At 35.8% G+C, this 27,686-nt stretch overlaps 1 protein-coding gene across 2 annotated transcripts in view; it reads right to left on the reverse strand.

Annotated features, from left to right (window-relative positions):
* The window catches only part of TMTC2 (transmembrane O-mannosyltransferase targeting cadherins 2), a 389,698-nt gene that overhangs the window by 36,785 nt on the left and 325,227 nt on the right, over nucleotides 1-27,686 (reverse strand). For both annotated transcript variants that reach the window (XM_043447075.1, XM_043447076.1), the window contains 2 exons: nucleotides 27,094-27,208; nucleotides 14,556-14,619 (listed from right to left, as the gene is read on the reverse strand). In XM_043447075.1, the coding sequence (XP_043303010.1) occupies nucleotides 14,556-14,619; nucleotides 27,094-27,208 (179 nt within the window). The remainder of the gene's footprint in view (nucleotides 1-14,555; nucleotides 14,620-27,093; nucleotides 27,209-27,686) is intronic.

Consider the following 27,686-nt stretch of genomic DNA (forward strand, 5'->3'; position numbering starts at 1 on the left):
TTAAAAAGAATTGAGTCATATAAAATCTTCATCCTATAGTTCCTTTCAAATAAACATCTTCACCATATCCAGCAACTTCAGTTTAGACATATGAGACATACTAGGACTGAATAAATTAAGGAATACATGATCAATTCTAAATTACTCAATAAAATCTTCTTGCTGTAATACTCGATTAATGACACTTCATTAAACAGATTAAAAATATCCAATCAATTTAGCATACTTCCATGTAGCTTTTTTTTTCCTTTCTAGGAATTTTTAAAAGGAGAATGTTAATATTAATTTATTTATATGTAGGAGAATTTTAGCTTCTTGTGTATTGAAACATTCAGTTTAGTCACTCAGTTGTGTCCAACTCTTTGTGTCCCCATGGACTGCAGCACGTCAGGCTTCCCTCTCCATCACCAACTCCCAGAGCTTGCTCAAACTCATGGCATCGAACTTGATGGACGTGAGTTTGAGCAAGCTCTGAGAGCTGATGATGGAGAGGAAAGCCTTGTGCTGCAGTCTGTGGGGTTGTACTGGAAATCAAAATAACCTTAATATGTGAACATGCATATTATATATCTCAAATACATCTTCTGATCATAACAAACATATAGTAGGAATAAAATAAGATCTGATATGATACATCCATATCATTCTACCACAACTTGTATTTAAAGAACACAAATCAACTGCTAAACTTTACAAAGAAACCACCAGGTAAGTAAGAGTCTACTGTCCAAAGTATCTGACCTTCCAAATCCTAAACCAACATTTCACAACATCATTTTGCTTGCTTCATTTTATTAAAGAAAAGGAAATAAATTATTTCTATGAGAAAATGAGAAGCATATTTACTGTGGTTGCATAAGTCAGTCCAAGACAACCAATACATCTCAAGCAATATGAAAATAGTAATCTGTTTGCTATGTTCCCTAAAGTCCCTAAATAGTCCTTGAAGACAACATAGTGAATTCATGCATTTTTAGTCATTGTATAAGCTGTGGAAAATGCAAACTTTCAAAACTCATAAATTATATAAACCACTCATAAAAAAAAAAAGAAACAATTAAATCCTAAGCCTGCATCAGCTACAGCTCTGATACAGCAGGAATCACAACATTCTTGTTTCTCATTATATCCTTGGTACTTATATCAGAACCTGACATATAACAGGCACTCTGCTTGGCTGGATTTGTATTCTGACTCTACCACTAGCTGTGAGATCCCAAAAAAATTACCCCGACTCTGTCTCTCCATCTGTAAATAAAAATGGGGTAGAATTGAACTTTTAATGTTTAACTAGGATAGACGTTGTTAGGCTGAGACTTCCTAATTAAAAAAAAAAATTGTCTGATCTCAACATTATCATGTTTATTCTTCTATAAGTTATGGAGATATTGTTTGGCAATAATTCATAACACAAGCAGAAATATAGATCTATAATAGTTGTTTACCAACTTTTAAGCCACTCAATATTATCACTTCCATTTAGGTGAATGCTCTCTTTTATTTATCTCATTAAGTGTGCGAGAAAAAGGTTCCTAAGTTCCAAACATGGAGACACAGTTTACACAAATGCAAATGTAAACCAACAGGTTTAAAGCAATCATATGGTACTCCAGTGCTTATGGCATAACCCATCATCTGCTCACCACACAAGCTCCTCACAAGAAGAAAATGTCTGGAAGTTACTGTGTCAATCAGCATACCGGAAAATAAAATGATAATGATATATTACTCAATGAAAGGAAAAATGAGCATATGTGCATGTATCCAGTAAAGATTTCCAAGACTAATCAAAGTACATAATCTTCTCTGGGCAGCAAAATAATTCCCTCTTCAAGACTTGTGGAATCTACTGCTCTCAGCACGAGCCTAAGAAAACTTCAGCAATAAGAATATATTAAAGTAAAGAAAACTAAATAAACATAAGTGAAAAATTATAAATGCTACATAGAAATCTCTTTCTAGACAAGTAAATTCATAAGCAAGCACAGTTGCCCATGTATTTGAGATTTGTTAAGAACAGCGACCTATAGAAATGCATTTTTAAAGCCCTTTGTTCTTTCATTATTTTCATATTGACATTTTTTCAAATATGGTTTTTCACAATTTCTGGTATCATTTTAATAATGCATCTAATCATGGATATCAATGCATATTAAAGATATATTTATTACAGTAGCATTAATTTGCTGACTGTCATTAGTCAGTCACAAAGCTGTGTCTGACTATTTGCAGTCCCTTTGGCTACAGTATGCCAGATTTCCCTGTCCTTCACTATCTCCTGGACTTTGCTCAAATTCATGTCCATTAAGTCAGTGATGCTATCTAACCATCTCATCCTCTGCCTCCCCCTTCTCCTTTTGCCTTCAAAGTTCCCCAGCATCAGTCTTTTCCAATGAGTCAGCTCTTTGCATCAGGTGGCCAAAGTATTGGAGCTGCAGCATCAGTCCTTCCAATGAATATTCAGGAGTAATTTCCTTTAGGATTGCCTGGTTTGATCTCCTTGCTGTCCAAGGGACTCTGAACAATCTTCTCCAGCACTATAATTTGAAAGCATCAGTTCTTTGGTGCTCAGCCTTCATCATGGTCCAACTCTCACGTCTGCACATGACTACTGGAAAGATCATAGCTTTGACTATATGAACCTGTGTCGGCAAAGTGATGTCTCTGCTTTTTAACACACTCTCTAGGCTTGTCATAGCTTTTCTTCCAAGGAGCAAGTGTCTTTTAATTTTATAGCTGCAGTCAGTCACCATCAGCACTGATTTTGCAGCCCAAGAAAATAAAATCTGTCACTGCTTCCTCCTTTTCCCCTTCTATTTGCCATAAAGTGATGGAATCTGATGCCATGATCTCAGTCTTCTGGATTCTGAGTTTTAAGCCAGCCTTCTCACTCTCCTCTCTCACCCTCATCAAGAGGCTCTTTAGTTCTCTTCATTTTCTGCCATTAGATTTGCTGATAGGTATGTAAACTAGCATACTTGTGATTATGAATAAAAGTTCAGTCAGTTGAAAGAGATGAAAGCTATGATTATAAAAATTTAACAGGGACATCCTGGGTGGTCCAGTGGGTAAGAATCCTTCTGTCAATGCAGGGGACACAGGTTCGATCACTGGTCCTGGAAGATCTCATGTGCTGCAGAGCAACTAAGTCCATGCAACACAATTCCTGAGCCTGAGTGACCGAGAGTCTGGCCTGTGCCCTGCAAAGCAGAGAAGCCACTGCAACGAGAAGCCTGCACACCACAATGAAGGGCAGCCCCAGCTTGTTGCAACTACAGAAAGCCCATGTGCAACAACGAAGACCTGATGTAGCCCCCCACCCAAAAAGTTAACAAATAGTATTATTCTTTGGGAAAAGATAGCTGAACTTTACTAAGAAAAGAGAAAACCACCATTGCTTTCTCTAATGGTAGTGGAAAATGCAGTATATATTTAAGAAAAATAATTTGTCTTGCAGGAAAACTAAATATGTGTTGAGGATTTTTATCCATTCATTTTAGTAGCTTTTATTAGGATTCCTATATAAACAACCAATGAATATTACAAGTAGAACCAAGAAATAAACCAGTACAAACACAGATTCTTTGGGGAATATCCAGCTGTCTTTTAAATAATTATACAGGTAAGTAGTTAAGGATAGAGTAACTTAGATTGGAGAATAAGGGAAGAAAAAGTGTTTGAAAGCAGTAGCAGTAATGAGCTTGCTGAGATCTATCATATCACACTTTCAAAAACACATTTGATTATTTCTGCATGTAATTTAAGCAATTATTTTCTTTAGTTATAAACTGTTGGAAGTATTATATATGTGTATATATACATATGTATAAATATATAAATTATTTGGGAAATCATCCTAACAAATCTTTTCAAAATTACTTCTCTCTTGAAATTTTAGCATTCCTACGCTGAAGAAATTACTTTTAAAATACAACAAATTCAGTGAATCGAGCATTTCAAACTCTTGTCACAAGATCTTTAATGGAACCACATTTGCCCTCTTTAAGTTGCCATTTAGTTTTTGAGAGGGCAATGTGTCATAATATGCTGCAGTGTGTCTCACAGCTGCCTTCCTGGGAATTATTTTGCTAGAGATCTCATTTAATAAAGTGACACAACAACAAAACAGAGATGAAAACCACACAGAAATAATGAGAATAAGTCAAATATAAAAGCCCTATGAAGTTTAGTCCTCTATAGTTTTACTTTTTTGCTGTTATCGCAACACAGGTTCTGGACAACTGATAAAACTCTGAATACCATACCACAGTGGCCGTTTGTTGGCACTTGGTATATGAGAAAGTCACAGTTGATTATAAGGAAAGGACTGAAAAAATTTGTAGCATACACTTTTTTTTTTTTTTCCCCCTTCTCTTAAAGATGTCATTCTTTCCAGCTCTCTTGTAGGGTCTGTTAGCAAAATCCTGAAGCAAATTCTTTTCAAGTTGATAAAGGAAACTCTTGATTTTGACCTTATCTAGTGACAAGAATTTTAACATTATAAAAACTCAGCCTGGGAAAAATAATGTCATTCAGGATGACACAGATTCTCCTTGACCAAAGGAGACACCCCTCTGACCTCTTTTGAGGAGGTTTCATCTCTAGGCCTTCTCTTAGGCCTGCCTAGCCCAGCTGTAAAGAATTCTGCTAAGTTAATTAAGTGAGAATCTCCCCATCCTCACTATCTGATCATACTGGCTTGTCTTCCACGAGAATTCTGTTAAGTCGGTACCCCAAGCATCCTCTTACCCTTGAGGTCTCAGTGATTTGCCATCCACTGAACACCCCTTGCTGCTTCTGCTGTCATTGCTCTCCCCTCCTTCCATAGTCATGACACTTATCTCAGCAGTCCTGAATAAAGTCTTCCTTACTATCTTCAAAAGCACAGAAAAATTTTATTTTCTTTAGCAAAGACACAGGACTTTCAAGAAGAAATTAATCCATCAGTCTATTTATATCTCAGGATCTGCCCAACTTTTGTCTTTAGGGTAAAGTATAATACTATTTTATCCGTAGATGCAAGAGTTCAGACAGATAACAAGGAGTTAGGAGTAGTTTGAAAATAAGGAAACAAACAGAAAAAAAAGAAGTGGAATGTTGCAGTAAAATCAGAAGACAGATGGGATAAGAACTGTATATAAGCATGGCTTTTTGTTAACATTTCAGGGTATCTTTAGAAAAGCATGGCCCCATAAGACCAATTGAGGATCAGAAACATAAACGTTTGAAAGGTTAATAGGAATGAGAGGGAAATTTTATATAGAGTGGAATACAACTCAGCCATAGAAAGAAAGAAAGAATGCCATTTCCTCAACATGGATGGATCTAGCGGTTATCATACTAAGTGAAGAAAGTCAGAGAGAGAGAGAGAAAAGTATCATATGATGTCACTTATATGTGGAATCTAAAACATGACACAAGTGAATTTACCTACAAGCAGAAACAGACTCACAGATGCACAGAACAGGCTTATGGTCGCCAAGGCAGAGAGTGGGTGGGGGAGGGGTGGACGGGGCGTTTGGGATTAGCAGATGCAAACTATTGACTGTATATAGAACAGATAAATAACAAGGCCCTCCTGGCAACTATATTCAACATCCTGTGATAAACTGTAACAGAAGAGAATATAAAAAAGAATGCATATAGTATACGTGTGTGTATATACATATACATACACATATATGTGTGTACATATATACATATAGAAGTGAATCACTTTTCTGTACAGCAGAAATTAATACAACACTGTAAATCAACTATACTTAAATAAAATAAATTAAAAAAAAAAAAAAAAGACATGGGGAAGACCAGCTGTGGAAATAACCAAAGGGAATTATGAAGAACGTAGGAACTGGGGGTGGGAGGTCACATCCTTCTGATGGCGGCAGCTACTGGTCCACCCTAGTTGACATTTCCAGGAAGGAACATGGGCCAGTGAGGTTACCTTAGCCGAGTTAAAAGCAAAGCAAAACCTGAATCTAGTTTCTCTGGAGGAGAAGAGACTAAATGTAATTTTAGTGTGTGGTCCCACAATTCAAACACTTACAGCTATATATCCATGCAAAGGATACCCCCACAAAGAAATGCGAGTAAAAATAAACATGCTTGGAATCAGAGAACATAATTAAGTGGAATTCCCCAACGGTTTTGATGTTCTTTAACCTCAAAGTACTCAAGCTGATTTTCTTTAGACCCGATCGCCACATAAGTTTCTGCCCATGCCTCACATCCCCTCAGCCTTTTCTGGTTGTGAATCTTAAACACACACACACCACGTACACACATTTTCAAAAAAGTGTTCAAAAAATGACTGCATGTGGATTGTGATGAATAACAATACCCCAAGGATGGAAAAACTTTTAAATGCAGCTTAGTTCAGCCGAAATACCTGACGCCACTCTAGGCGCAACTAGCCCACACCAACAGCTAGTAAACAAGTGGATTGTACTCAGCATGCTTGTCTTCCAACCATGAAGAATTATACAAGATGATAAACAAAAGCAGTAACCACATCAGAAAATCAATTTTTTTCTGGTTTATCTAACATTTTGAGACAGAAGGATAACAAAAAGTAACAACAATGCAAGCAGAAAGAAATGAATGCACCAAAAACTCAACTTTGTAACTTGTTAGAAGAAAAGTAACATCCAAATAATTTGGAAAGAAGATCTACAGTACAAAGAGGTTTGAAGACAGATAGGAATGTGATGGGACTACAACTGATCCTGGCATCACTGAAGCTCTCAGGGTAGTGGGCATCTATCTTGCTAAAATTAGACATGAATAATTAGAAATTTGATTTTTCTGGCTCTTTGCATAAATGTACATAACATCAATCAGATTAAGCCTATTTATGAACTGAGGTAGAATTTAGATCTGTTTATTTAAATAGGTATGTGTGAATAACCAACTATTTTTGTTTCAATGATATCTCTGGGCCCTTTTAAGGAAACCATGTAAAATGTAGGGGGGAAACTATGGCAATTTCTCTCGTGATGGAAACGTATTTATTCTGGGTTTGTCAACTTACTTCATTTTAAAAATCTTTTTACTTTCAAAATTTTTTTGGCCACGCTGAGCAGCATGTGGGATCTTAGTTCCCCAACCAGGGATGGAACCCAAGCCGTCTGCATTGGAAGTACAGTCTTAACCACCGGACCATCGGAGAAGTCCATTAACTCACTCCATTTCTGACTATAAAATATATAGATGTATTTGTAACTGAAATGACTAGTGAGAGTGGGAAATACGTTTGCAAGATTAAAACACATTTTACTCATAAAGTCAAACTGCTGATTCTGGGATCCATATATTATTAATGCCTAAAAGTCAAGAGACACATGGTATGTGATTTTCCCACATCACAGAACCTTGTGGAAAGTTTTGGAAGAGGCCATATGGTTTTTCCTCTATTTACAAGCAGAAATGTGGTTTAACTGCTTCCCAGACACATTATTATTAACTCTGTCATTTTTTTCCCCAAGGAGACAGCAATCTCAGTAATTTTCCCCCACCAAAATCCCCTATATGGTCAATTCTGAATCTGTCCTTCTGTCCTGCTTAACTTAATTTCACGGTCTCTTGTTCTAATTAGGGTTGAGGAATATCTTTCCACCAGAAAACAACTATAACTCAGAATATCTTCTGCCTCTTCTACCAGACAGTAATTCTTCCATGAGAGTTCATTTTTAACCTTTCTTCCCCAGATTCTAGTCTCCGTGGTTATTTCTATTGCTTGGCTATCTCTCCCTTCCCTATCCCACTACCATATTTACCATTAAAGGGTAGTCCAAACTGAAAGTAATAGATTGCAGAATCTATGTACTAGCTCAAAACACAACTCCACTCTCTTACAGTAAGCTCATTTCTTTGCATCTCATTTCTCATTTGATCTTTTGACATATAATCATTGCTAAAGAGCCCAAATGGATAACATCACCTTTGATTTTATAGTAACACTCTGAAATAATTTATGCTCTAAGTGCCCAGGAAAGGTATAATGGATACATGTAATTTTCTATTGGACAGTCCAATCCTTGGAACACATTCCCCTTTAAATCATACATAATCAATGCACACTGGAAAACATTTATAAAATATTACACATATTGGAAATATAAAGGATGAATACAACAATTATTGTAAAAGTTAGAGAACTGAATCAAAGCTAGAAGTAATCTACCAGTGATTTCAGAACTTTATTTAGAATTACCACAAAATGACAAAGGGCTAATGTCAGTGTCTCTGCCAGCTTTTTTTTTTCAATCATGTATAGATAGTATAAACCTATATCAAATGTTATCTACTGTATGCATATCCAGTTACCCACAGGCCTCTGACTTCATATCCTGTCCTTTTTGCCACAGGATCAGCAGAGAGTTAAAACAATACAACAGTAGTAAGTTACTACCTAAGCTCCCTTTATTTCTAATGTTTCCCCCCTTGTATCTTTATAATATACTTTTTCTTCTTCAGTCTCTGGGGAGGAAATAATCCTTTAACATCTTCAATACTTTCTTTGCTCTCCCCTCTACTTGGACACATTTAAAATCTCAAATTTAAACACATTCACACAGACATATTCCCTTGAACACGTATTTTTAACATTTAATAAGCACACACTTAATATTTCTTTGGTATTGCCTCTTCATTTATCTCCACACTTATTTACAGATTAAATGCTCTGCTCCCAAGTCTCCATTTTCTTAACATCAAAAACTTCTGCTCATGTCACTGAACTCATGAAGGTAACCAATGTCATCTTTTCCCCTGAAGTCAAAGGACTCTCTCAGTCCTTGTTTTTCTTTATTGTTTAGCAGTAGTGGAGATTGTTCACCAAAGTTGATACCTATGGTGATATAATTCTCTTCCTCAATGACCTTATCCTCTTCTTTGGTACTATCTCATTTCTGCAAATGACTCCCCATCTCTATGCCTAATGGTGGTCTTCCCGCCAATCTCTTGATCAGAACATCCCATAGAAAATCAGAACATCCCACCTCTCACTTAAGATCTGCTTGGTCCAAAATTAACACTTCCTTCTTGAAATAAACAACTCTTCTGTCCTATTTCTGTTTTTTTTTTTTTTTTTTAACCCAAGTTACCGAAGTTCAAAAATTTGGAATACTTGTTGAGTCAATTTTCCTACTTATATCCTATTAAATAATATACTTGCTTTCTCTGAATGTTCTTTTCCATTCCACAGTGTTGCTGTACTTTAGGATCTATTACGTTTGTGCCTATACTATTCAAAGGACCTTTTATTTGGTTTTCTCAAAGCTGTATCTGTCATCTCTACTTTCCCAATGCAACTCACATTCCTCATCACATCACATAAATGTGATCATTTTCATTATGTCATCCTACTTGACACAATTCTGGAATATAAACTCCTCATTCTCAGTAAGGTATTTAATGCCTTTCACTTGGTTTTATATTATTTTTCAGTTCTATCTTCTCCTACTCTTGTTTTCTGCCCTTCCACCACTGGCAATATTAACCATAGCTGCTTACTGTTCCTTTGGCAAAGCTTATGCTTTCTGAGGCTATGTCCTTGTTAATACATATGCTTCTACCTGCCAGATTTCTCCCTTTTCTGTTCATCCTGGTAAAAACTTCACCTATGCATGTCCAGTCATTTCAAGATTCTCTAAGTTTGTCAACTCTGACTCAATGTCTTCTAGGATCAGTCCAACTGAAAGTAATTTTTTTCTTCTGTACACTTTTCCAGAACCTAGCTTCCACAACTCACAGAGCTCTCACTATGTAGTGTCATTGACTGCCCTGAACTGTAAGGATTTGAATCCAAGCATTCTCTCCCTCACTCTCCGCCCACATTAGATAGTACATTTCTCAAGGTCAGGGTTAACTTTTCACAACTTGGAAATTCTACTGCACTTGGTATAGGGTTTTATAAAATGTTGGAACTTAATTTAAAAGTTAAGTTGAATGAATTCAGACCAAAAGCAACTACATGCATAAAAATACAAAATATATAGAAATATAATTCCTCATCATTAGAAATTACTCTCTTCAACTCTGTAATTGACTAAAAGCCAAACAGAACTGGGTGACTTGGTACTACGCAAATTTCCCATTATTCACATTTTAAAGAAAATTTTAAAGCCCATAAATTAATGCAGAATTTGGCTTACTTCCCACAGGAGGAACAAAATAGTTTCATTTTAATGTTTCCTCCGGTCCTTAAGAGTCAGCAGTTTTTGACGAGCGTAAGTGGGAGAGAAGACAGAAAAGCATTGTCTTTTTAAAGTACTCTCTACAGAAAGATCAAGTTTATCTATAAAAATGGAAAACTGAAAGTGGAAAAACCTAAAATGGCAATGTTGGTAGTTTTCCCACCACGAAAACATGTTTTCATATAATGAAAAGTTTCATTTTAGAGCAATCACTCCCAAAAAAATAAAAATTAGGTATCATTTTTGTAATAGACGTATTTCTTTAGTCTAAATGTGCACTTCAGCAAATGCCGATGTATTAAATATCCCTGATGAAGAGATAATATCAGAATCTAACATTTACAATTATAGGTACCTGCTAATTTAGACTTCCCTCATTATTTTAGCATTTGGGTCACTGGAATTCTTCGAATATTATTAATCCTGAAAGTCAATCAATAATTTTAAAGCAAGTTGTATAGAAAAATAAGTCTTTTGTAGAAGAGAAAACATAAAATAATTCAGCATGGAACATCATGAAGAAATGGAATAGATATTTTACTAAAAGGAAATCCACCCCACAGATAGTGAACAATCTTATAACAAGTGTGTAGTACATGAGGGTTACAACTAAAAATGTTACTTTGCATAGTCATGATCTGATACAAACACTGTTGGAAAATCCACAGAGTTTCCCACATACAGCTACAGATTGTTGTAGTTGAAACTAAACAGAAAAAATCCTTTATGAAAAATAAGAGTAAGATTAGATTACCATGTAGACAAGAAAAATAGAAGAGACAGTGAAAGCACTTAAATAGGAAATAAGAGTTGAGGTCTGTTTACCAAATTCTCATATAAACAGGTAACTGAAATTTATTAAGTACAGAAATAACAAAGAATGTTTCTATGACAAAAGGAATAAACATCTATGAGCAAGATAGATGTCAGATGGATGTTTTAATTTAGATCACATGCTAAATGTTAATAATTCAAGGCATGGGGCAGTTGTTTACATCAGTCTCTTCATTTCAGAATAGAAACCTATATTATTGTCAAGGTCTGTATTTTATCAGTCTTGTCTTAGTGGCATCTTACTCGATTATGTACAGGAAACCAAACACAAGTTGTAAAATAGATTAGAGAAAGATCACATATGTTGATCCATAAACTGTAACATCATTTGCTATTGCTACATATAAACCTCATATCCTTTCCAAGTCTATAAACTACTTAATTTAGTGTTACCAGATAAGGGAAATATCATTTGAATAAATGCATTTTTTCCAAAAGCAATTTGCAGCATGTGTATGAAGAAACACTTTGGGATTTCATAAATGTGACTTTGAGTTAAACATTGATTTTATGATTTGGCCAGTCATTTAAAATAAATAATCTCATAAGTCAGGTTTAAATCATGTGGTGCCCCATTGTCTTTTTCATTTTTGAGGTATGGTCAGAGAGTTCAGATATAGCCCTTTACTCACTAATCCAGTACAATGTGCTGAAACGGCCAGTTGACCAACCACTTAACAAAAATAAAAGTGACAGTCAAGGGACTGCTACTGGATGAATAAAGGTTGAACTTACATCATTTAGTATGTATATTAAGACTATTATATCATTCTATTATTGATCCTATTAATCAATTATATTAATCAAAGAAAAGAAGGAAGATCAGAGGGAGGAAGGGAGGAAGTCAAACAAAAAATTCCTGATTGCTGTCTTCAGTGCACTTATAGTAATAAGTTTAAGGTTTTAAGTCCAATCCTTTTCTTAGAAATGTTACACAAAGATGCTCAACTTGGGCATATACAAAACTGTGCCTCTTGTATATGTATGTCCCCTTGCAACTCCTAATTCCCTTTTCCTGCTCCGTTTTTCCTCAGAGCACTTACTGCATCAGACATATTATATACTTTATCTGCTTCTGGCTCTGTCTCCTCACCTCTAGACTATAAACTCCTAAGAAGCACAGACTCTTCTCAGTTTTGTTCACTGCTGTGTATCCAGTGCTTAGAATAGAGTCTGTCACTTAACAGGTGCTCTCTAAATATTTAATAGATAAATGAGATCATTTTTTTGTTTTTGTTTTTGTTTTTCTAGACTTCTGGTGCATTTTCTAAGACAAAATTGCATTTTTTTCCCATTAAGCTTTGTTCTTATACACGCAGCAGTCTGGCTTACAATGTGATTCCACTTACTAGCTGTGATACTGGGTGAGTTATTCATTTCTCTGAATTTCAGCAGAACAAGGATCACAGAAGTATCTGTGGGTTGTTGTGAGAGATGAATGAGAGAATTCACATGATGTACTTAACATAATGCTTGACACATAACAACTGTTTAATAAATTTTGGTGATACTTGTTCTTACAACTATTAAATTATTTTCTTCTGTTGCAAACAGCTTAACTGATTCTTAAATCATCTTACAATTAATGACACTGGGGACATTTAGATTCAAGAGCTAAGGTTACATGCAGCTGAGTCTCCTGAAAAAAAGCTACTTCCTGTGTGCGTTGCTTTCAGGAAGCATTAATCCTCCTCTTATTCCATACTGTATTTCAATTAATTGATTATATTCAGTCTTCTCTGCTACATTGTGTGGTCTTTTAGAGTATAAAATCTCTGTATTCTATCACAAAGCAGGCACTCTATAGATGTTTGTCTAATGGATGAGTTACTGTAAAGAAATGGGACTGATTCCATTATTTGTAGTCACATTAATCACATCACACGTGCACTACCATTAATGCTTGAAAATTACATTTCTCAATAGATGGTGGAGATCTAGAGAGCAGAGTGGAGGTTTTAATGTTGGAGAGTGATACAGAGCAGTGTGGATGAGAATAAAAGAAATGGCATTCAGTGATGTACTGTGAATAAAAAAGTGCTCAGAAGATCGATACAAAACCAGTTCTTATACTCTCATAAATGGTTACTCTATTTCAATAGTAATGATCTAATTTCCATCCATCTTACTTTACGGAAGTGTGACTACTCAGGGAAAAATTCTAATAAAAAATACTTGATAAAGTTGAAAAGAACAGTTATTAGAAATGAGGACTCTGGAATAGGGACATGGCACATCAAGGCTGTATATTGTCACTCTACTTCTTTAACTTACATGCAGAGTGCATCATGAGAAATGCTGGGCTGGAAGAAGCACAAGCTGGAATCAAGATTTCCGGGAAAAATATTAATAACCTCAGATATGCAGATGACACCACCTTTATGGCAGAAAGCGAAGAAGAACTCAAAAGCCTCTTGATGAAAGTGAAAGAGGAGAGTGAAAAAGTTGGCTTAAAACTCATCATTCAGAAAACTAAGATCACGGCATCTGGTCCCATCACTTCATGGCAAATAGATGGGGAAACAGTGGAAACAGTGGCTGACTTTATTTTCTTGGGCTCCAAAATCACTGCAGATGGTGACTGCAGCCATGAAATTAAAAGATGCTTGTCCATGGAAGGAAAGCTATGACCAACCTAGGCAGCACATTAAAAAGCAAAGATATCACTTTGTCAACAAAGGTCTGTCTAATCAAAGCTATGGTTTTTCCAGTAGTCATGTATGGAAGTGAGAGTTGGACTATAAAGAAAGCTGAGCACTGAAGAATTGATGCTTTTGAACTGTGGTGTTGGAGAAGACTCTTGAGAGTCCCTTGGACTGCAAGGAGATCCAACCAGTCCATCCTAAAGAAAATCAGTCCTGAATATTCATTGGAAGGACTGATGTTGAAGCTGAAACTCCAATTCTTTGGTCACCTGATGCAAAGAGCTGACTCAATGGAAAAGACCCTGATGCTGGGAAAGATTGAAGGTGGGAGGAGAAGGGGATGACAGAGGATGAGATGGTTGGATGGCATCACTGACTCAACGGACATGAGTTTGAGTAAACTCTGGGAGTTGGTGCTGGACAGGGAGGCCTGGCGTGCTGTAGACCATGGGTTCACAAAGAGTCAGACATGATTGAGCAAGTGAACTGAACTGAACACAGCTTGAGGTTTGACCACATGCAAGAATCAGTGAGAGGTTAGGAAATCCAGAGGTATGCAACATCACAGCAAAAATACTTTCAAAAAACTTATGTTAATAATCACCCAAATGCAGAATATTTAATAGTGCTAAAACCTGTATTCAAATGATAAAAATATACAGCGCTTCATACAGGGTAGTAAACAGCACAATGTGTACCCCAGAAACAGAAAGAAGCTTCAGACTGGCAGATGTTATGGCTGAATCAGCCATTTAGCATGTATTCAAAATAAGAGATCAGAGAGAAAAAACCTCAGTATCACAAGGCTTCTATGTCTGTAACTCTCACATGCTGTGAATCTATCTCTTTGAGTAATGCTTCTCATCAGGAAGGTACTTACATTAGGCCGCAGTCTGGCTGCCAGATCATAATACTTCTCAGCTGCTTCATTGAGGCTAGCCTGTCTGTTAAAGAGAAAAACATCAAACTATATTGGTCATTTCAAAATTTCAGACTGATGAACAGAATCATTATGCAGCAAAATAATATTAACTTTTAAAAAATCATAAAGTTAAAGTGCAAGTCACTCAGTCGTGTCCAACTCTTTGTGACCCTATGGACTTTACAGTCCATGGAATTCTCCAGGTCAGAATCCTGGAGTGGGTAGCTTTTCCCCTCTCCAGGGGATTTTCCCAACCCAGGGATTGAACCCAGGTGTCCCGCATTGCAGGCAGATTCTTTACCAGCTGAGCCACAAGCCATGTCAATCAAATAATAAGCTGACTAAGCAGAAAAAGATAATTAAAAATTGAATGCTGCAATGTACTTATGGAGCTTCCAGGTGGCTCAGCAGTAAAAGAATCTGCCTGCAATTCAGGAGATGCAAGTTCAATCTCTGGATTGGGAAGATCCCTTGAGAAGGAAGTGGAAACCCATTCCAGTATTCTTTCCTGGGAAATCCCAAGGACAGAAGAGACTGGAGGGCTACCGTCCTTGGGGTCACAGAAAGAGTTAGACATGACTCAGTGACTAAACAACAAATAATGTACTTTGTCATGATCTTTTAGGCATTGTAAATAATATCTCAGTATCTCAGCCTAATCCTATTCAGCAGATATTACTGTAAATTTACACATTAGAAACTAGAAATGTCATTTTTCTTTTCCAAGACAAGATAATATGTTACCGGGTTGAGATTCTCCTGCTTTAATATGATGTCCCAGAAAAACCCTTACTTTTAAAAATAAATTGTCAAGATTACTATATAGCTATTTTTGTTTTATGAAAATCATAAATGTTTGCAGTTTTTTTTTTTTTTAATCTGTATCTATCTATAAAGTTACTTTATTTTCAATTCAGGAGAAGAAACTTTCAATATCTGTAGTCTACCAAAAAAAAAAAAGTCAGCTTCTCCCTCTCTTTGCTCTCTGGCCACAAGGGTAGGCATGTGATGGAGCCTCAGCTAAAGGGACATTCTTGCTTAGGACCCCGATTCCTGAGCAAATGGCTGTAAGATGAAGAAACAGTTAGAATTGCTCACAATGGTGGAGGCAACAGGGCTTTGTCCTTTCAGACTCTTCCTGTAAAGAATTATTATTGGATGTCCTGCTTCTTTGCAGGAAGAGCCTGGGGCTACCTTACTTCCTGCTGATTCAGGCTTCCAGCCTGTCTTGAATTCTGCAGTTCCCACAGCCTTCAAAGAGCACCAGTCAGTTTTTCTTAACTACCACAAATACTGTGACTGTCACAGCTGACTGACACAAATAAGATGTACACTAAACTTTATAGATAAGTTTGTGCGTTGTCTATTCTTGCAATTCACAGCAAACTCATTGCTTCAGCCAACTGGTTAATAGAAGAAATCAAATGTCTTGAGTTTCCAGGAAGTCCAGTCAATAAGCCATCAAAACATGGTATGTTTGGGACTTCCCTGGCAGTCCAGTGTTTAAGACTCCACACTTCGAAGCAGGGTACATGGGTTCAATCCCTGGTACAGGGAACTAAGAGATCACATCCCACATGGTGCAGTCAAATAAATAAATAAAATATTAAAAACAAACAAACAGAAAATAATACATTTTATGATCATGCCATGCTGCTTTCAGAAAACCTTCCAGAATAGTAGATAATAAGAGTTAGAAGCTCTTGCAGGTCGCACAGTAGTCTGGTGAACACATTTGTGGGGCAGAAAAGAAACACTATAGAAAAAAGACAAATTCAGCTTTAGATATATGTACAGCACAGTTATAACATGAACAATAGTAGTTAATGCCTTGAGGTCCTGCAATTAAATGGAGTGTTCTCTTGAAACTGTGACATGAAGACACTTTTGAGATAAGAAGATTGCAAAGAGACCAGGAATAAAGAGAAGAAACAAAAATTAGCCTTTTCAACTAGAAAGCTACTACTCTCTTTAAAAGAGAAGGCAAACTGGGCATTAACTATAAAATTGAATTTGCACTTTGGTCAGGCCACATAAAAACTATAAAGACATATACCAAGCAACCATAAAAATTATAGGAATAAGTGAAGACAACATTTCTCCAGAGAGCAGGACATATTTTTCTAATTTTTAAAGGAAAAATAATTAGAAACATTGCTATTTTTAATAGGGTTATGAGAAAGTAAAAACCCTTGACTTAAGACTCTACTGGACTCATGACATGTTACAATGTGCTGCTGCAATTTATATTCTCATAAACATTGAAGTTCAATTTCAATATGTCAAGAAAAGTGTTTTAGTCTGGTATGAAACTGTAAAAATTCTCTCACTAGGATATTTAATGAAGGTTCCCTCAACCAAATTATAAGATCACTTTGGTTCAGATTCATTTGGAAATTTGAACCAGAATTCATTAGGTCATGCCCTGGAAAGGTTTTCTCCAGAGCAAAATAAAAGGCATGGAGGTAGGAAATTAGAGTAACTTAATACTACAAAGTAGGTCACTTTGAAGCAAGATAAACCAGTGTATGTCAAATATAGAAAGTATGGCTATCATTAATATTCATCTTATGGACATTCAAAGTCATGAGGGAGATAAGGATCAAAAGTGGAACTAAGGAATTCATCGGGTAAAATGCCTTTAAAATAATAATCGATGCAACTGAAAAAAGGTTTCTCCCCCTAAAAGGGTTATCAGTCTATCAAGCCTTCCCTGTCTTCAGTCTTTTGAATTCTCAAAGGAAAAATCTAGTTTAGATGACTTAGTCTATTAATCCAGAAGTAGAATTAATGATATTGCATTTAATAAAAAATATAAATAGTGAAGTTTATTATATTTGCTATATAATTGTGAAAATTAATGTTGACTCTTGGACTTTGCTTCTAATATTAAATGGCTTTTACTGACTAGTTATCAGGCATTTATGGCAACACATGTAAAACTGTGGGTAAAACAGTGTATCAGCTCTATCCACTCAATCTTCACGTGTATGCTTGCTATACTCTCTACAAAGAAAACTAATGAGGTGTCTACTTTAAGGCGTAAACTATACTGCATACTCCCCTCTGAAAGAAGCATCCAGGGAGTACTTAATAAATCTTAATTGCTAAAATGATTGAATCATTAATCAACATTTGAAAACGGAGGAAATTAGCAATATTCTGCTAATTGCTTAGGGGATTCTAGTAAATATTGTCTAGAAACTTAACCACTGGTGTTAAAGACTGATTACAGGACTCAGGTTCCCAGGATTACTGGGATCAAACTATTTAAAGAAGCTGATAAAATATATTTTTCCTGTACACCCATATTTTTTCTTTGTTCACTATTCCTTTTCTGGGACACTAAATTCTCTATCATTTATAAAATTCCATGAATTGATTACTGCATTTGCCAGTTACATCAGTACCATGAACTGACTGCTATTATTAATCACATTTCAAAGATGATTAAAATTAGGTTTAGAGAAGTTGACATCCCCCAAGTTAACACAGCTGGTAAATGGTTGAACTCGAAATCAAGGACTCGAAAGCAAAATATCTGAACCACAAGACCAGGTAGATATCTCTGTAAGCATCAGATATATCAGAAGGACATGTGATACACTGTTCTGTGGCAGATGATCACAGCAGTTCCCACATCAAATACTAAGAAAGGAAAAAAACATGTTATTTGATTATTATGATTTAAAAGCAATGATTTACATGTAAGAAATGAAATTGGAAACAATGAAAATATGGAGAACATTTGCAATGACAGGTTTTACTTCCTGCGTGACCCTAACCCCCAAATTGATTAGAAGTAAACTTCACCAGACCCAGCTGAGCAAAGGACAGTTTGAGAATGGTGAAATGCATGATATGTTTTGCACTATGAACCTCACCCTCTCCCAAAAATGGGGGAAGAAGAGGAACTCGGGGGAAAGGCAAGGAACTAGGGAATGAGAAAAAGCAAGAACAGTGTTTGGATACTCACTTTCTTACCCTCACGATCTCCTATTTCTGGCGGCAGGGGTGTGTGAGATCACAATTAGACAGAAAACGGAACCCTAAGTTTCCCGTTATGTCCAAGTAGAATGTGTAAAGGGGAAAGCAGTTGGCTCTGCCAAGAGATCTCCCAGGCCATATGCAGACACCCGTGTACTCTGGTCATAGTACATTTTAAAAAGCCAGGAATGAGATAGTGAGGAAGAAAAATTACTCTTACCAAGAAAGTACACTAAGTCCAGATGGGTGACTGTCCTCAACTAACATGTTACCTTGAGGCAGCATTACGTTTCCTGGGCATGTGTGCTCAGATCTGTCCAACTCTTTGTGACCCCATGGAGAGCAGCCCACCAAACTCTTCTGTCCATGGAATTTTTCAGGTAAGAATACTGGAGTGAGTTGTCATTTCCTCCTCCAAGGGATATTCCCCACCCAGGGACTGAACCCCCGTCTCCTGAGTCTCCTGCCTTGGCAGGTGGATTCTCTACCACCGAGCCACCAGGAAGTACGTTATGTCCCTTATCTAGAGAATAAAGAGTTAATCACTATGCCAACAACAGACATCAACTGCAGGCTCATACAGAGGCTCCTTCTTATTATTAACTCCTGCCCATCATATATGCAAGGCCCTCTTTCTCTGCATATTACCTGTGGCCTCTTGGGGCCAGAAAAGATAGGAAGCAGAAAAAGCCAGATGGTATTTGTAAACTCTACTATGAAGTAAACCTTGACTTCTGAAGAAATCACTGGATTGGGCTAATTGTATTTTTGGTCTTTAGATTCAGTTTTTCTGCTGTCAGTGAAAAGACAAGCTCGGAATTTAAACAGATAGTAACAAAAGTCACAAATAAATGTCATCATTTGATTACTATGGAATTCTATTTTTGCACAAGGGACTATGAAGCTTATATGCTAAAAACAAAGAAATAAATTTCGTTTTATTAATTCTCCTCTGATATTATTTTATGACGGAAAAGTGTCTTTTAGAACAGGTTTAGGACTCAATATTCTGACAAGATAAGATGTGTAAAAGAAATCTGGGGATCAATTACGTTATGAAACAGCAACTTAACATATCCTGTAAAATGTTTGAGGAGAATCTAATTAAAGAATTATTTACAATTACCTACATTTTTATGTATTCTGTGAAAGTTGGTAAATTTAAAATGACTTCTCTGAGAATAGAGAAAATAAAAACTCAAGAAGGAGCATTTTGAAGACTCTCTTCAACTACAATTATTAATGCTTGTGAATTGCCAATTTTGAATTGAAATTATTTAATGTGGATGATAATCACTATTTGACTCATATAAAAGACAATATTTTATTAAAGTCTTGGTGATCATGTTCAAGAATAAATTATGAGCATTTTTTTTTTTTTTAAACTAGAGAGCTGTTTGTTCCCTGTATCATGAAAGTAGAGTGAAACAATAGCTGAGGTTTCCTGGGTTTGTGCCAACTTGCTAAACTTACATTTAACTTTAAGTTACTCGAAGCAGAGCCACATTTTAATTCTAGTTGATCAATGTATGGTAGGAATAGATGTATAACTGAAATAAACAAGGACATAAAAATGTATGGAAAATCTTAAAATAGCAAAATCAGAGTCACATATATGTAAAAATAATGGAGCAGAAAAAAAATCCTTGCAATGAAACTCCTAGAATTAACTGTTAATGATCATCAAGGATTCTCAATGAAAACTCTCAGTCAAGAAACGAAAAGTGGCCTCATGGTCAGTAGGCATCCATCTCAATGCTAAACATCAAGGAGAGAGAAGCAAAGCGGAAATGTAGCTGTAACAGAAGAAAAGACTTTGCTGATGTTTTAGTTTTACAAAATAATTCCTTAAAGTTAGACATTTCTTGATGTCCCATAAGAGTGTCAGCCCATTCTTTAATGGCCTCAAATCTTTCAGTGCTGCTTAGGACAGGTTAAGCCTGTATCTGTAAAGATTACACAATAAAAAGAGAGGAAATGAGGAAATGTGTATTGGTAATGTCCACTATAATATTCCCATATAATACTTATATTCAAGGTGTAATGCTTGGGTGGAGAGACTGGGTTGAGAGAGACGACAAAAGGAAAGGCAAGCTAGAACTTCCTTATAGGAGAGGTCCAAGAACCAACGTCATAAGCATTACCTGGGACTTTCTTTGGAAGGGTAAAGGTACCACCTACACATCCTAAACTAGAACATGTGGTGTAACAAGATCTCTGGTGATTCATGATTCACACATACATTAATGTCTGCAAGGCATGAAGTAGGAAGATGCCTACCTTCCTTCAACCTCATCTGCCATGCCTCTTTTAACAGTTTTTTTTTTTTTTTTTTTTAATTTCTTGGCCCTATTTATTAACTTTTTTTTTTTTTTTTTACTTTTTGGCTGTGAAGCATGTGGGATCGCAGTTCCCTGAACACAGATTGAACCTGTGAACTCTGCAATGGAAGCATGGTCTTAACCACTGGACCAGCAGGGGAGTCCCCTGTCACGCCCCTTTGCTTTAAAGACCTTACAACCCATTATGACCTACTTGAAACAAGCCCTTCCTGACCAAAATTGGTCAGAAAAGTACAATTCATAAATGGAAAATCCAGTAACTTTTCAAGTGGTCTTTGATAATTTGCTAAGTATTAAAGAAGAAAGCATATGACCCAGAGGGCCTTGGAGATATTTCCAACATCCAACATATGTGTGCATGTGTGTGTGTGTGTTTGTATACATAATCTGCTCTGAGAAATAATCTGACTTTGTTCCTTCATCCCTTAAGAACTTCAATTTTATGTCACTTCCAGTAAAATTATTTGAGAATAAAAACCAAAAGATAACAATTTTTTTCTCAAATATTCACTCTGCTCTCTAAAAATTAGGGAAACATTGGGAACCTGTTGGTACAGTTTTGCCTTTCTTACTACTTAGGAAGCAGTGACAACTTGGACCCTTAGACCTGGAAAAAAGGAAACTGCAGTTATCTCAGCAGTATGACACTATCCTAAGATGATATGTCTAAAAACTTAACATCTCCAAGTACAAACTTGAGATCACTCTCCTATGACTATAAATCTACTTTCTAAAATTTATCATATAGGGTAATTTAATAATATTGGAAGGATCTTACTATTTAGGATTGACATACTTAAAAATCTGTTACTCCCTGTAAATCCTTTTTCCATCAGTAAATTCAGGAGTCACAGCTTCTAGGTAATTGCTCAGTTATAAAGATGTGAGGGAGCCAATGGGACACAGTGACAACAGTATTAAACTTGGCCAGAATATGCTAAGCATAAATCCCAGCTTTACCAACCGTGTGAAATAACTAACATTGAGCCTCAGCATCTTCATCTGTAAAATGGGAATATAAATATCTTCTTCATATATGTGCAATTATAATTAAGAAGGTGACACATAAAATGTAAAATATGGTGCAGGTAGACAGGGGGTATTTGAATAAATGCTACTTTTGTTCCTTCATTACCCTATAAGTGGATTAAAAAAAGAAAAAGAAAAAAAAAAAAAAGCGTTTCATCCCAGCCCATGAATGCTGGGAATAAGTTAAATTTGTTTTCAGCATCTCAATCCTTCCTCTCAGGTGTCAAATATCCTTGTGTGCTTTCAAGCTTCCAGTTCTGGGAGAACACTGAATAAATCCATTTATACAAGATGCTTCTAACAGAATAATTGATTCAATACTTTCCTCTCACAACTCTATAGACATAACTCTACTAAGTTTTAGTATTTTAAATTCCTTTGATATTTTCCTTTGATGATAACCAATCTGCTCTTTTTTTTAATGCTCTCATCTGGAAACATCCAGTACTTTTTCCTTTTCCATTTTATTTGAAGTACTAAAACTGTCAACACGTGTAGTCAACGTTCTAATATTATGTGAGGCCTTCAACATCTGTGATCACTCTTCCTGGAAATATATTTAGTAATTAGCCAAAATGTGGATCCTGTCTTCCCAAACAAGGCAAAAGCCAGAAAGTCCCTCATCTTCCAGCTTTCTTCCAGCCAAAGTATCAGCACAAAACTCAAGTTCCATCAATCAGATGCAAACTCATGAGAGTCAAAGTCAGAAGCAAGCATAATGGGCTGGGGGTGAGGGGCTGGGGGGAGGGGCAGCTGCACCCAGAAGAATCACCTCATGAATGTGGTGCTTGCTCTTCTTGGTTCCTTGTGGGTGATGATGACAGAGCTCTGGATTCTAAAATCTGCTGTGCTACAAGGAAAGTCAGGCGGTAGAAATTATTTCTGGTTATGTAGAGTACTCTCAGTCCTGTCAGAAGAGCCTGTGGACTGCAGAATTCTCTACAATAAATCCTGTTTCTGTTTAAACTGGCAAGAGTGGATTCTTTAGTGAGCAACTAAAAATAGTTAGATTAGACTCGAGTAGATCTCTTTTCATTAATTTGACTTTTAATATGATGATTAAAGACCTTCATCCTATCTTGGAAATTTTCTCTATCTGCTGATAATTGTTTACCTGCTCTAGGTTCTCCTTCAAAAATTTTCTGTTTACATTAACATCTATAAAACAAATACAATTATATGTGTATATATGCCATATATGGGCTTCTCTGGTCCCTCAGATGATAAAATATCTGCCTGCAATGCAGGAGCCCCAGGTTCAGTCCCTGGGGTGGGAATATCCCCTGGAGAAAGGAATGGTTATCCACTCTGGTATTTTTGCCTGGAGAATTCTGTGGACTGAGGACCCTGGGGGGCTACAATCTATGGAGTGGCAAAGAGTTGGACACAACTGAGAGACTAGCACTACACTTTTTCATTTTTGTGCCATATATAATAGCATATAATTACACACACATATTTATTACACACATAGACAAAAGTATCACATATTACATGTGTACATGTATACATGTTACATGTATATAGTAGTATATAAACACTGCCTATATACGTGTATAAATAACTATATGTACACAGCTGTATGCTATACATAATTATATGTATATATATGTATATATAAAACTACTGTGTATATACCATTATCATTCTATCCTCCAATCTTTTATACTTTCAGCCATCATTTTCATATCTTTAGTGTTTTTCAGTAAGTACTGGGAAAATATCTATAATTTCTGTTTAAATTATCTATGAATTTTACATTGCCTCCACTGTAATTATAAACTCAGAGATCCTATTAATCACTGAGTAAATTTTTCTGATGTTACATGATCCCTCTATTCGACCTATTTAATTTTCACAGATATATTCAGTTCAGACAGATTAGATTACACTTCAATAATAGACAGATCCTAAATCTCAGTGAAGGGATAAAATTTGTTTTGCACTCATTCAACCTATCTAATGCAGGTGAGAAGGGAGGTTTGTCTCCCACTGATTATTTCAGGATCTATTTCCACTGACTCCTACAACTTTGGCTTGAAAGTAACATATATCACATTCACACACATTCAGTGACCCAAAAAGACCCAGGGAGACCTTCAACTTGGGAGAAGTCAAGCAAGTGCAGTCCTGTTATGTTTCTTGAAGTCAGAAGCCCAAATATATTTGGTGAGCAGCATTAATACTTCCATACCACATAGTGCTCTTGTGAATCACCTTGACAATAGAAATTGGTGGTGGTGGTTTAGTTGCTAAGTCATGTCCGACTCTTGCAACTCCATGGACTGTAGCCTGCCAGGCTCCTCTGTCCATGGGATTCTCCAGGCAAGAATACTGGAGTGGGTTAACTAGAAATGTTCTAATTCTACAGAAAAAGATCTTCATCTATTATTGAGAATTAAAATGAGTCTGTTAGAAATTTTGCAAATTTCTAGCCTCTTTAAGGTCTGAATAAGATAAAGATTTTCCCCTTGATGGGCTCTTCCAATCTAGTTTCTTCTGGGGGAATAATTTTTTTTTTCCTCTTTTCTTTTTTGGCTTTTGTGATGAGCAGCTTTTTGTCTATTAATAGATTCCTTGGGTCAACTCACTGGGAAAAAGCCTAGGAAAAGGAAGTTAAATGAGGATGCTTCAAATCTTGTCTTGAACTTTAACATTTCCTAAATTGCTGATTTTGGATCTTAGGTCAACCATTAATTCAAGACACAGCCAGGGGGACTTCTGCCCTTTCCCTCACATCCAACTCATCACCAAACCTTGCAATTCTGTCTCCTATATATCTTATGAAAGAACAGAGTTCTTGAGGAAAAATTGACATCAAACTCAATTTACCACAATGTGGCATCACCAAGGGAAATATTAGATGCAACACTGAATAAGCAAAATCTTGACAGCTAACCATTTTGATAAGGCTGCATTCAAGGGAAAATCATTAGCCTTTCTTATTATTTTTCAGAAAACCTCTAAATGTTCTTGATTAATAAGGGAAGAGGTTGGTGTTCAGCTTGCACAGTAAGCATTCAAGAAACACTTGAATTTGACAGAGCTGAAAAAATAAGCAAAAACATTCATAGGAGCTGCCACCAAGTTGAATAGGATATGGGCAGGCTGCGGTGGTCATTCTTGCAATCACGATAGAAAGGCACTGACTGAATGCCACTTGATAAGGAATGAATGCTGCAGAAAGCCAGAGAGAAGGTTTTGAAAAATAAATCCTAAGAATTTCCATGCTGCCAATGTATTACAAAACTTTCCACTGGTTTCTAGCACTACAGTAACTAAGGAAAAATTACGAGTGATATATTTAACAAGGACCTTTTTTGTAATTGTTCTTATAACGAACATTGGTAGACCTTGAATTTCAGATATTGATTTAATATGTAGCAAAATGTCTTGTTGATGAAAGTATCTATTATGATTAAGATGAATTAGCATCTAGAAACTTGTGCATGCACATTCTTGTAAATGGTTTACTGTGACTAAAAGCATAGTGTTTTATTCATGAAGAACAAAAAGTCCCCTTCCCATCACAGCACCTGACCTTGTCATGCACATTAAACTTGTCTTTTAAAAAAATTATCCTTCCATTGAAGGTTCTTGCAAACTGGTTACAATTTATTTTTAAAATATACCAATAGTTTATTGAATCATGATTTCTCTTTGAAAGTATCTGCTTTAGGAATGCTAAGCATTAATGTGAAATGAGGGTATTCAACTGAAACCTCACAGTATTTTTTCCTCTCAGACTTTGAATTTCTTATTAAAAATTTATTAAAAGCCAAGGAGGAAACCACTAAGATATAGTTACATTAATAATATCAAATTATAAATAAAATCTCAAAGTAATTTATAAAGCTTGCTTTAAATATTGGTTCCTGGTGGATATGTGATTATAAAAGGACAGGATGCTTGTGGTGATCGAAATCGTCTGTAATTTGACTGAAATGATGGATACACAAACTGATACGTGTAATAAAAGTGCACAAAACTAAATACACACAGATACACACAATGGTATAAGTAAAACTGGGGAAACCAGTAGATTAGTATCAATGTCAAAATACCGGTTTTGATACTGTATGATAGTTCTACTAGATATCACCATTGGGGAAAGTGGATAAATTGTATAGGGATCTCTCTGTGTTGTTTCTTAACTGCATGCAAATCTACAATCATCTCAAAAAATTTTTATTTTTAAATGTTCCTCAATTTTTCTCAAAAGTCCATCTTTTAAAATCATCCAAAGGTGGACCAATTCTCTGTTATTCTTCTTCCCAGGTAAGAGTAATCCATGTAATCAGAAACTTCCCAGAAGCCAGGCTCTGAGCCATAGTGGGAATGTTACCTAAGGAAGCATCTTCATGGAGATTTTTAGAGTGGATTTCAAGTAACCACACCTGAGAAGGGGTGTATACATGGCTAATACAATAAATAGTGCTTTTTGAACAACTGTATAAATCATTTGAGTTTCTTAAAAACATCCTCCTTTAATGCATTCACTTTCATTTTATATTGACACAAAAACTGTTCATATGACTTTTAATTGTTTTGAATTATTGTAATTAGTCTCCAAAACAATCTTTCTGAGAAGAGATGCATAAATAGATTTAAAAACATACTACTTCAACACGTAACAACAAAGTTAATTATAGGGCCATCTTTGAATTTGATAGGCCTTCAGAATATTTATATTTGATAATCCTCTCTACTATCAAGCATAATAAATGTATTCATGTGCTACATTCAAAATAATTAACACAAAACACAAATACTGAGATGCAGTTGACTAATTGACACATGTTCTGTCTTGGAGACATTTAATTAGACAATTATTAATTTCAATTTTGCAGTTTTCCTTTTTTATTTTATGGACAATAATTTTTTAATGGAAAAGGGTCTCAAATAATTTTCAGAGAATCCTAAACTCTTATATACTCTATATACTGGGCACATAAATCATAATGAATTAAACAGACCCAACTGATTTTAACATGATTAAGCAGCATAATTCATTTTTGAATGTAGTGTAAGGTGGTACTTACAAAAAGGGAAATTAGTATAATTGATTAAATTAGATTAATTGAATAGGTTTAAAGCTATAGTGTTAGTCCTTACAGGCACACTAGGAAAAACCATACCTGAGCATGTGGGCAGCATTGAAGACAACATCGAACTCGGTGCTGTCCAGCTCAGCTGCCTTTTTCGCCATCTCAGCTGCTTCTATGAGGCGGGCTTCCTCCAGAAGAAACTGACCTGCAAAGCATGAAGTCAAGTGAGCTGCAACCTAGAAAATAATAATCCTGTGAAACAACTAAAGCTGCTATAGAGAAAACTCTAAGAACTGTGGTAAAGGTGATACAAAGCTAAGATTTATGTGTGCCGCACATCCACGTGCTCATTATTCAGGCATATTTTATATGCCTTTCCCTTAATTGCAGAACATTGTAGTGCACCAAATCTGTTACATTAACACATTTTTTTTCTTAAAAATCCTCCACAGACTATTGAAGAAATAAAATGAACAAATTTAAAGGTATGTTACAAATATGTAAAATATATATATATATATATATATTTTAAGTGTAACAAAACAAAAAAATTTCTGGGAAGGTTTTAGTTTTCTGATGGTCAAAGTAGGGATTAAGGCACTATGTTAGTTCCGCTAAATCTATAGCTCAGGTGCAATATATTTCAGTAAGCCACTCATCAACTGGTTTAAACATTAGTTGTT

Source organism: Cervus canadensis, chromosome 25, assembly GCF_019320065.1.
Source record: "Cervus canadensis isolate Bull #8, Minnesota chromosome 25, ASM1932006v1, whole genome shotgun sequence".
NCBI classification, from domain to species: domain Eukaryota; kingdom Metazoa; phylum Chordata; class Mammalia; order Artiodactyla; family Cervidae; genus Cervus; species Cervus canadensis.